Here is a 12,055-nt window from a genome sequence, read left to right on the forward strand (position 1 = left end):
GAACCCGCGACATCGCGCTCACCGGCTAAAGGCTTTAATTCCACGGGGGGCATACCGGTAGTGTCAAAGGTTGTGCCCGTCGTCTACTCCCCTCTGCGGCCTTCTACAGCCCATCGCTGCCGAAGATGAAGGTTTCATTCCTGACCGAGGTGACATCGTTACGGCGGAAGTGACCTATCGCAAGCGTTTATGGCGCTCTAATTTCGACACCAAGATGCGCATATTAGGCAGGTACGCGGCACTGTAGCCCCTGACCCCGACCGTCTCCCTACGCAGAAACCCCCGGCAGCTTGCTGCACTGCTTCACCGCACACTAGGTGTAGTCCACTAGCACTAAATCAATTTCCACATTATTTGCGCTATTTTCGTGTTTTCTGACTCACACAGTCCCTGAAGCAAGTGATACTAAACAACTATCCACACTTGCGACAGAGAACAGAATAGCTCAAAGAAATCGACCCGGGGCGACGTAGAGGTCCTGTGACCGGAAGCGCGCGTATCCGTTTGAATCAATAACGACGTGTGAAAAATTTATGACAAAGCATCTGTCTACGAACCCACCGCGGTGGCTTAGCGGCTATGCTGTTGCGCTGCTAATCACGCGAAGTCGCGGGATCAAATCCCGGCGGCATATCGACGGGGGTTAAATGCAAAAACCTTCATGTCCGATGCATTGGGGGCACCTTAAAACCTGGTAGTCAAAATTAATCATCAGTCCCTCACTACGGTATGTCTCATAACCAAATCATGGTTTTAGCGCGCGAAACCCCTGAATTCCATTCAATTCACGTGTCTGCATGGTTGTGGCGCCCAACCAGTGGTCAACATACGCACAATGTTCGTGTTGCTTCCTCTTTTTTATTTGTCGGGTATATTCGGAATGTTTTGCCTGACAGGCGTGAAAACCTTGGGCGGTCGTACAAGAAAGGTAGTTGCAACGAGTGCCGCGCTAATTGGGAAGCTAAGAAACCCTGGGCGCAGCTGTGGGGCCATTGTTATCGCGCTGCTTTTGTTTAGTTCTCCCCAGGCTAATGCTGAACCGCGCAAGTCGCTGTAAGCCAGAACAGCCCGGCAGTCGCGCAGCTGTTTACATAAGGTTGGTTTGTATTAACTTTTTTGGAATTTTCCTTGGAATTAACTCTTGAATTTTTCGTTGCATGGCGTGATACGGTTGTTTGTAACGAATGGAGGAGGCAAAGCATTCCATGAAATAGGGGTGGAATGGAGTGGGGGAGGGGGGGGGGGGGGGTCACTTGTTACTCGTTGGTAAACTATATGCAAATGTAGTGCTTAGTTTACACCACTCCACCCATTCCTTTTCAATAGGTATTTCTCTTCTCGTTTATTGACGTGCAACTGACATGCGATTGTACAGCCTTTAAATTACTCACGAGACGCGTATCGCAGCTATCGGACATGTCAATCAATTATTTATCGCACGGTTCTCAACTGTACAGACGTGAAAGTAGCACATAACGATTGAACTTTTAAAATGCAACACGATATAATCGGCAGACAAGCCTGTTAAAAACGGCAGTGCCAACTGACAGAAACAATCAATATTCATATATGATTGAATATACGTTATACGCAGGTTCAGCGCCCGCTGGGGTACTGAGTTGCGGACTGAAGGTCAAACGAAGCGGAAGCAGCACTAGCAGGTCGTCGCCGGACGCACTTCCGGTACGTCCAACATACCCGCCCAGCTCAACGCAAATAGAACATCAGCGAGCGGACAGCGTACCGAGTATGCCGATCTTGCTTCGGCCGCCGTGGACATCGTCGCGTATTCCCGTGGCCACCTGTATGGCCTTGACCCGCTCATGACCACCGCTTCGGTGACCCACGAAGACGTACACGTTGTCGCGGCAGTCGAGCACGAAGCAGTCACCGTGGTTCAGCGAGCTGGCCTCCAGAGGCACCTGTCCCACGCGGATATTGCGGCGCCCTTTGACCTGGAAGAGCCGCTTCTGCACCGTCTTGTCCACGCTCTGCAGGCCGGACTCAATGCCGCCTTCGAGGTACCTGCGAGTGGCACGCGGTCTGTTCAGCGAAAGACATGCACATCTAAGGTGTCTCATGACGTGTCTACCGCATCCTCCCTTTCTCGTTATGGCTGACACGGTAAATGGGGGACGAATAAAGGTAGGACATGCAGGCTAACCAGTGAAGATCTCGGTTGACTCGGTTGAACTGGGCCATTAGAACAATAAGGATGGAGGAGTAAACGTAAATGAAAACGAAATAAAGGAACTGCAAAACTACAAATACGTATGCTCGCGGGCAACTTTCTGCGGAAATGAACGGAAAGTCACGGGTGCAAAGCGCGCTCAAGTAACAGCGCTTCTGAAAGAAGTCCCACATTTTCGTCCGCGTTAGCTTGGGAATATAGGAAACGTAATTACATTGTTTGCAACAGCGAAATAAGGAAAAAAAACACTACTTAGTGCTAAACTGGACTTATATATATCGTTTTTTTTTCCTCAGCGTCTGATCAAATACGATACCGCTTCAGGTGGAAGCTACGCTGATTCCGTTTATGTTCCAAGAAAACAAGCGCACTTTAAAACGCTGCCGGACTATGTGGCGCGGTAGCGCATGTGAAAGAAGCTCTGCCGCCGTGGCTTTCCCTTCACTACCACAGAAAGTTGTCCGCGGCTACAGAAGCAACAACAATCGTCACAGCCGCTAATCTTGGCAGTGACGGTTGGACTACCAGCGAAAGAAACCGCCTCACCTGGATCGTGCGTCGGAAGTAACGAAAACATAGCGCGAGAAATGTAAACAAGAAATGTAGAATCCCAGTCGTTATCCTAGAACACAAGTGGCGAAACGGTTCATTTCTGGCAAATTAGCTGCGCGCGCCTGTTCTCCCTTTGTTCCTTGCTTCTAGAGCTTTCGTGTGCCGAATGTTCCCGGACTTTCTCTTCCGGGAAAGTCAATTTTATGTACGAACAACCTGTTGTCAGACCTGTTGAAGAAGAGCTTCGGCGTTCAGCCCCTCCCTGTCAGATCGCACCTGGTTACACTTATTAGCTACATCCTTTTTGTTCTTCTGGGAAAGTCGGCCTTTCTTGCCGGTTTAGCTTTTTTGTTTCGAGTGGGCTGTCACGATAGTTCTTGAATACGACGCTGGAACACACTCGCGCGCGCGCACGTGCACGTGCGTATACAGGGTGTCCCACGTAACTCGAGCCCAATTTTAATAAAAAATGCAAATGCCACGTAGCTGGACAGAACCAAGGTAATGCTCTTTGCCGTCGCTAGGAGACTCTCAGATTATTATTATTCTTTTTTTTGCATTCCGCATGATGACATAAATGCCATTAATTAATTATATTCTCAAATATATTAATTAGATTAAAAGTGTCAATGAGGACATTGTAGAGCAACATGAAAAATTCCCGATACAGCCTTCTGTTGCTCAACACGTGCTAGATAAAAGTGTCTTTCCAATCACGAGAGAAGCCCGCCAATACACGAAAAATCGCCGCGCGATTGGCCGCTCGAAGCACAATTTGCCTGACATGAAATGACTATGCACACAACTCTTCTGGCAGATTTTATCTTGAAACATGGCGTACTTTTCGAAATAAATTCAATGAGCGCTTTGCCGTCGATGTAAACTAGCGTCTTGTACGCGACGTTCCTGTATATGCGTGTGGCTAGCAAATTATTTTATACCTCTCGAGCACTCAGGGATACATTTGTTTAGTGCTTGATCTATGTTTTGCTCGAATTTTTAAGGACGAATTTTTAGCATGTATCCGAGACAATATTTGGTGGATTTCAGTGGATTTTTACTGCTGTTGTGGCGGAAAACTCGCAATAATAAATGTCAACACTGAGCAGCACTCTTCACGCACTTTCATTAGCACACTTTTTTTTTCTATATCTACCGCTGTCTCCTATTCACACTCCCATTGTGCATGCAACCACCACGCTCGGCTGACTTCCACGCCTCGGCAGCACATAGAACCAACATGCCCAGTAGGTGGCAGGTGTCGATGCGCTTCCGTAATATTCCGTAATATATAAGTTCCGAAGTTAGGGCAGGCACCCCGTGTCCTTTCGTTTTGTATTGTTGAGTCAGCCTGCGCAATACGGCGTGCCAGCATGATGGCGACTCATATGAATTTTAAATCGGCGCATGGGAGCTAGCTCGTGCGTCTAGTATATGTTTTGTGAGGCGCTGAAACAATCGGATGTGGTTACAGCCATGACACCGCAGGCGTCAGCTCAGGCACGTAATTCGTCTTCTTGTGAGCGATGACTACTGCATCGTATTATAGCAATCTAGGCCCAACGCTATCAATTTTAAACGTGTTATCATTTGGCGCATGTCCGTCGTAGCCATAGGTCTACTGTAGCTGCTCCGCATAAGTTCACTGATGCGTTCAGAAGGTTACGGTTCTGGGTGCCAACCATAACGCACACTTTTTGTTTTTTCGTGATGAGTTAGCATTATGAGTGTCAAAGTGGAAAAAGGTGTACGTGGAAGCCGGTCACATGTTGAAGTGTAGAGGGGATGGGAGAACCACTAAGTTCTTAAGGGGGGCTAAATTTGTCAACGTTTGTCAAAGCTTTGTATATAGTGATTTAGTCGCGCATTATCTCCTTCTCGATTGCTTTTTTTTACGCTTCTTTCTCTTTGTTGCGCGCACTTTTCGTTACCTTTAGTATAGCCAATGTCCCTCTTGGGTATGAGCCATGTGTCGAGGCCACAACCGCAGCATCCAACAATTGGGCGCAACCGGAGCATGAATAAGTGATGTGCGGCCTCGAAGAGTGCGAGCCGTTCTGCGCGCTGCCCACTTTGGAGAAAATGGAGACTTCGGGTCGGGGTAGCCCTTACAACAGCCATCACTTGTACCTGGGGCTGAAGACAATGCGATGAAGACAATGTCCAGTGGTACGAAGTGCTCCGTTATTGCGTCTGCAGCGGATGCCCGTCATCTACACTGGACATGCGCCCTTAATTGGAAAAAAGACAGTCCGCAAGAATGCCCTAGAGATATCAATTTGAGAACTGACCAACTTGAAGACTATTAACGAAGGCTCATGGACAATACATTTCAGGAGCTGCTGTTGCAGCAACTGCATTAAACGAGCTTCCATGCTTACATGTAATTTCTCTCCCACATTATCCGGCGTGGCAACCGCTTATTAAACCGTGTCTTGCTCATCGTGATTTTTTTGTTCAATTCAATTTGTTCACGAACATAGCTGTATGATAATAATGTGTGTTGGTTCTTTAGCGGTATTTTCTATCACAAGTGCACTGCATTGTTAGGAACCCCTTCGCGTAACCACTCGCCTCAGTAGCGTCATTTGACCGTGAGGGCACTGTATATAATTAAAGTAACATATACTTAATCACCAGGTAATGTTCTATTGAACGCGTCTCCTATTATTTTTTTTCTTTCGCTTTCTCACCACAGGGCACACGGAAGGTGAGTTGCTGAGGCATCGGGATAGAACGCCTCACTGCGAGACAACGCAAAACGGCGCGCTTGATCACCTGATGCCGGTCTTGAAGTACGACAGGAAGAGGTCCGACTCGTGGTCCTGCACCTCACGGTGCTGCACGGGAGCGCCGCCCAGCGAGTCGTCCAGCTCCACGCTCTTGATGGCGGCGACCGTGTATTCGTCCTGCGTTTGCCCCGAGCCACCGAAAGAATAGAACGATTGTTACGTGCACGAGGGCCAGCGCGAACAGAAACCGACAATAGCTAGACATTAGGAATAAGCGGTCCTGCGCCCTCTTTCTGCCATTTCCAACTCTTTCACGTGGTCTCGCTAAAGGATCATTGTCACCTCGCTCGTTCATCAGGCGGCCGGCTTTAAGAGTTACGTCAACTTAATACGGGTTGGCTTTACAAGAATCCTATTTGAGAAGTTCTCGCGCGAAGGCCCCAAACAGGCTAACACTCACGTGTATATTTCACGAGAACCGCTTGGTTAGTTCGAGTCTTCAACGAAAACAACAAGAAAAGAATTAAACGAAAGAATGGCATAGGCACTCCTTTTACTTCTGCACATAATTTTTTTTTTTGCCTCTGCGCCCTTAATGCCGCGTGTCGATGTCAATAATTTAGCCGTGCCACGTCAGCGGGTCAGCTGTACGGTAATCCTCTGCCGATAATCCTACAGACTTCTGTCTAGAGCAATGATTACACTAGAAGCATAGCGCGGGAAGGACGATCGACAAAGACTAGACAGGACAAGCGCGAACTTAGCGCTTGTCCTGTCTAGTCTTTGTCGATCGTCCTTCCCGCGCTATGCTTCTAGTGTAACTAAGTATTGCCGACCAGCCCAAACCTATACTCTTCTGTAGAGCAATAAATCGGCGCATTGCGATTGCTGTTCGTTAGTGGCCAATTTGAGAGACAATGCTTGCGTACGGCGAAGTAAGATGCACGCGTGGGTCATACAGCGCTTAACACAGCACCTTGAACTTATATCGGTTGCAGTGTGACTGCTCTTTCTTCACGCTCTCAGCGCAGCGTTATTGTGCTCTAGACATTGGGCATGTATAGGGAAAGAAGAACGAGCAAAAAAAAAAAAAAAGAAACTACGCAGACAAGGAAGATGACGTCACGTCGTCTTCCTAATTGTTATGTCGCCTTCCTTGGCTTGGCACTTCTTTTTGTGCTCCTATTTCCTCACCCAGTTTAGTGTGATAGCAAGCGTGGACGCCTGCACCTGTTCCGTTCTGCCGGACGGAATGACTTAAGCCACGGTCTGGCGGTTTTCTTAGCGGCAATGTGGCATGGCGAAAGCTCTGTGATACAGGCATTTTGGTTTGGAACATCATTATTGGTTCGGAACCCTTAATCAATCTTGCCGCATCCCTGAAGATGTTTATAGGTATGACGTATTCACCTTGAATTGAATTGGTTTCCCCATCTTGTGCATTCAATATATATATATGTGTACTTTTCATCCTGACAGGGTATATTTAAATGAATCCCGAAGTTTGAGTTCCGCAGCAAGAGCCTGCTTTCTTACGTTCTGAACTTAGACTCTGAACATCAAGGGCCCTTAACCTTCAGAAGACATGACCACGCTAAGTGGTCTACAGTAGGCGAACATGAGAAGCATCCATATGAAGTCAACGTTTCGAGTAGACATGTAGCCTTCTTGCGGAGAAAGTTCCTCCACGTCAAAGCTCCTGTTCGGCCACTGGTGATCACTTGAATCTTACCATGCTTTCCTGACCTCTTTGACGTGACCACGCTAAGTCTTACGCGTCCCGTGATTCCGTATGATTAAACATGTTATGTTTCGCTATAGCACGACACTTAATTGACAAGATTTTCCCGCCACGTCAGCGCAGCGAGAGCTTCGCTTGTTGCTTCGAAAACGAGCGCTATCAAAGCTCCAATCTATCTGTCTTCTGCTACGGCATCGTGGGAAACCAGCAGACGACACGATCTGCGGGACGCCAGGACACAGCACGAACCTGCGATGTGTCTCGTCCCAGCCAGAAGTGGATGTTCCACTCGAGTCGGCCGCTCTTGGCTTGCTTCGTCTGCGAGTAGGGAGAAACAAAAAAAGACAGAACAGGCGAGGGCTGAGAAGCGAAAGCTTAGCTTCGAGATCGACATCGGCAGCTGTTCGCGTCTGGTCCGTGAAAGACTTACGCGCGCCGCGGGGCCCGCCGGCCGGAAATTCTGGGAGTGCGACAAAGCCGACGCGCCGCGAATATGCCGCCTGCGATGCATTTAGGGTCACGCGCGAGCGTGGGCGCGAATAAAGAGCCTTCGCTTTCGGATGCGCGTCTGTTGGTTCCGTTATTTTTTTCCTAACCAATTCCATCTTTACCCGTTGCGTAAGCAAGGGTCCTCGCTGCATCAGCGAAGCAGTAGCACGCAGGCTTTGTTGCACTTGTTACAAACAGGCCGCATGACACTTTCATTGTGTGCGCAGGTTTTCAGGGAACCTTCTCTCTTTCTCTCTCTCTATCTTGTCTTTCTATTGCCTCCTCTCCCTTTTTTTTTTTTTTGTAGAGTAGCCAACAAGATGCTTTTCCGCTTAACCTCTCTACCTTCGTCTATTTATACTATCTCTCTATCTAATCCTACAGCGTTGCGGTGTTTCTGAAAGGCAACAGGATCCGGCTTCTGCCTTGGAACGCATGCTCAACACTCTCGTGCGAGTGTTCAAACACCTTCAGTTATCCTTATCCTCATCTTTTGCGGCTTCGCTTTCCTTTCCTCATTATACGATAGCAAGCGGTACAATCCTGGTTACCACCTTTGCATTCGTTTTCTCGGTCACTTTCTCTCTCTCCCTCTTCGTTAGAATCATTGTGTGGAGGTTAGGGTCTGCGTCATCCAATCGGAATTGGTATGATGAATCTGTTCAGAGTTGATGGTGGTGCAGAGTCCAGAAATTTGTGTTTCGTAACCCGTTTTTAACACCATCGGTTGCGCATGTTTCTACAACGGAGCCATTACATGTCAGCCGGGATGGAAACAAAAAAATACTGACAAGCATTTTTTGTTCTGCAAGGTGGTAAAGTGAAAACAATGAGAAATTAGGAAACATGGGATGGAAGAAAGGTAGGGTTTGAAAAAACACGGTTGCTTGAAAGTTTCAGAGAAAAAAAATATTTCTTGTGAAAATAAGGCTAGAGCACATAAGTGGCTACACGTTCGCTTGAGCACAAAACTGTTGGGCAGGGAGTTTTCATATTAGGCGTTACGTAAATGTTACCGGTTGCGGAAGGCTGAATTAAAATTAAATTAAATTATGGGGTTTTACGTGCCAAAACCACTTTCTGATTATGGGGCACGCCGTAGTGGGAGACTCCGGAAATTTCGACCACCTGAGGTTCTTTAACGTGCACCTAAATCTAAGTACACGGGCGTTTTCGCATTTCGCCCCCATCGAAATGCGGCCGCCGTGGCCGGGATTCGATCCCGCGACCTCGTGCTCAGCAGCCCAACACCATAGCCACTGAGCAACCACGGCGGGTAAGGCTGAATTACTCTTCAGAAAGTATACACAGCCGCATCGAGTAGGATCTTTGAAAAAAGAAATGTTATTTGTTTGTGGAAAAATCAATACGGTTCTACGTCCTAGGTAACGTTAATGGACAAGGATAGACATAAGAACGACACCGCATACTATATACTTTTTAGCCTACTTAGGATTCCAGTATGAGAGAACAACCGGTCCGAATTACAGTTCTGTGCTTCTGAGTTGAATTTGTGGTCAAATCATCTTCGTGGTGCTTAGAATCATAGCGAAATAAGCATATGTGTGCCTTTCTTGAGCATTTATGTTTCTGTAATATCCGTGCTTCCTAAATCAAGCCACTGTGCAGATAGCATGGGTACTGCTGCAGATTTCGCAGCCAGAGGGCGATAACGATGTGATGCACCCTAAGTAATCGCCAAAAAGGACGCATATTTCATGAATTAACAAGGATGCGATTGAAAGGTCCCAAACAAGTACAAAGAATACGAAAAAAACGCCGTACAGTGGAGGGCTCGGGACAAACCTTGGTCACCTTTTTGACAGGCAAGCTTTTTTTGTGCATCCAGTCCCCCATTCTTAATGCAACCTACACGGCCGGGAATCGAAGCCGCGACCTCCACTACAATGGCAGAACGTTGCGTAACCACCGAGCCCTCGCGACGAGTGTCGCCAAGTTTGCAATCTCCGAGTCATCACAGCTTGGGGTGAGGAGGCTGCGAACCAAGACACGGTATTGCTATGGAACATGCTCTGGCGGACATTCACTAAGCCACGTTACTTCGAAGTTGCAGCATTTCTGGAATCTGTGCATCGAATGCGATATCCCTTATATGTCGGCAGGTCTTTGAATGTTGGGTGCCACCTCCTTTCTGAAGAGTATAGGCAGGCGTTATGCCTCTTCCGGTGGCAGTTGCCAGCCTGCACCTCGCTTTTCCTTTCCTGTCAAATGTGTGTATGCCTTCAAAACAAATAAGAATAATAACAGTTGCGTGTGGGAAAGCAGAGAACTAATAAATGTACATCAATATACAACACAATATCAAAGGCAACTATTTTCGCGGCGCATTTGACAGCCGAGTTCTCATTTTCATAGCTTCACTTTTTTCAGCAAATCTATTACTAATTAAGTAAATAATTATTACACTCCTCATTCCTTTTTCATTTTCTTTCTTTCTTTACGCATGTGCTCTCTACGGCCAAAAATAAATATGAGCACGTTGTTTTAATTTTCTTAGATGTGGAACAATTTTCCGGCTTTTTCACGGAGTTTTCTACCAAACTTACTAGAGGGAACACAGGCACGGCGATCGTTTAGATAAAACAGGAATGATAGCTGGTACGTGTATTTATTTATCTTCGTGTTTGTAGATCTATTTGCTGCGCTGTGCCTGCCTTTATTGACCTAGCGCTACTTTTGAAAACCCAGAAGGCGATGAGACTTTAGAGCCGATGGTGCGCCAATAATTAGGCGCAGTAAAAAAAAACATTGCCAAACCTTTCCTACCGGGAAACGGGGGCGGGCGATGCTTGCCCTGCGTGCACCTGACCTTCGCCACGGTTAGGTAACCCATAGGCAACGGTGCCGGATTGCTTCGGCCTCCCGTTCCCTCAGCGCGGGATCTTCTCGTTGCTGTTGCCTCGATGTTCTTCTCGTTGCTGTTGGATTGCCTAGGCTACGCCGAGCAACAGCAACGAGAAGATACCGAGCTGAAGGAGCAAGAGGCCGAAGCAATCCGGCACCGTTGCCTGTGGGTTACTTAACCGTGGCGAAGGTCAGTTGCACGCAGGGCAAGCATCGCCTGCCCCCGTTTCCCGGTAGGAAAGGTATGGCAATGTTTCGTTTCACTGCGCCTAATTATTGGCGCACTAAAGTAATGATACAGATTAAGGTGTTCAGCATGGCTACAAGCATCGGTATGCAGTCGAAACCACGAGGCCCGATTTTGGCTTTCACGACGGTGTTCGGCAGCCGCAGTACCTCCAGTTCCGCCATACCCATCTCACTTCATTTCTCCTCCCGCTTAAGAGACAGGCCTGTGCAGACCTACGCTCATGTCACTCGGCGTGAAACGAAACCAAATGCGAGTGCGCTACGCAAGAACGGGCATTACTCTCGGACCCCATTCTCACGCTACGTGGCAGCGTCGGCTTTCACGAAAGCATGCAGCCGAGTCGGCTAACTATGCAGTTCAAAGTTTCCGGCGACGTTTTCGTGCTTCCTTCCACATCTGCCGACCACGTGTTCCGGCATACAAGCCGTGTCCACTTGCGGCGCCTGTCTGTCCCCCAGCGGTACGGAATAATAAGAAACGGTATGCAACTGGCGCGGTGAACACGTTCGCGCGAGTAAATAAAACGAAGCATCCGCCTTGGTGCACGACGCGACAAGCCACGCGCACGCCCCTCAGCCGAGGGCCAGGAAAGCACGCGCCGCGGGATCGTTACGACGAGGACGACGTCGAAGAGGGAGGAAAGAGGGGCGCCAGGCCGAAGCCGAACAACGACGCGGCGAGCGAGACGGGTCCTCCTCCTCCACGACGCGCCAAGGACGGCGCGCGCGACGGCGTCGAAGCCCTCGCGTGCGACGTCTGTCCTTTTCAGCGGCGCCGGGGCGATTTCTTTCGCGTCTTGGTCGAGCGCTTTTCACGACGCCGCGCAGGGGAGGAGTCACGTCCCACCGGCTCCCTTGGTTTTGCTGAGCATTTAACTACCGTCTCTGGCGAGTTGTAAACAGGAAACGACCACGGCGAGCCTGTTACGTTGCACCACCGTCATGTCGCCCCTCTTTCCCGTCTGTTTGGGTTCTTCGGATTTATGTTATTGCTTTAGCAGCGATAGATGCATGCGACTGCCTCCGCGAGGCTTACGGAGATGTCACACAACAGCTAAGAACTTAAATGGCAGTTATTAGACTGTATATGAGCGAGCGCTAACCGGTGGAACAAACGTCAAGAATTCGCCGATTTTTACCTGTCTTTAATATATATATATATATATATATATATATATATATATATATATATATATATATATATATATATATATATATATATATATATATATATAT

General features: G+C 48.1%; 1 protein-coding gene across 3 annotated transcripts in view; it reads right to left on the minus strand.

Annotated features, from left to right (window-relative positions):
- The window catches only part of Gel (Gelsolin), a 116,358-nt gene that overhangs the window by 43,121 nt on the left and 61,182 nt on the right, over positions 1–12,055 (minus strand). For all 3 annotated transcript variants that reach the window (XR_011892765.1, XM_072286419.1, XM_072286420.1), the window contains exons 3-5: positions 7,466–7,534; positions 5,522–5,652; positions 1,745–2,025 (exon numbers count right to left, since the gene is read on the minus strand). Coding sequence is in view for 2 of the 3 variants with exons in the window: in XM_072286419.1 (XP_072142520.1) it covers positions 1,745–2,025; positions 5,522–5,652; positions 7,466–7,534 (481 nt within the window). In the remaining variant the exon portion in view is untranslated. The remainder of the gene's footprint in view (positions 1–1,744; positions 2,026–5,521; positions 5,653–7,465; positions 7,535–12,055) is intronic.

This window comes from Dermacentor andersoni, chromosome 2 (assembly GCF_023375885.2).
Source record: "Dermacentor andersoni chromosome 2, qqDerAnde1_hic_scaffold, whole genome shotgun sequence".
NCBI classification, from domain to species: Eukaryota; Metazoa; Arthropoda; class Arachnida; order Ixodida; family Ixodidae; genus Dermacentor; species Dermacentor andersoni.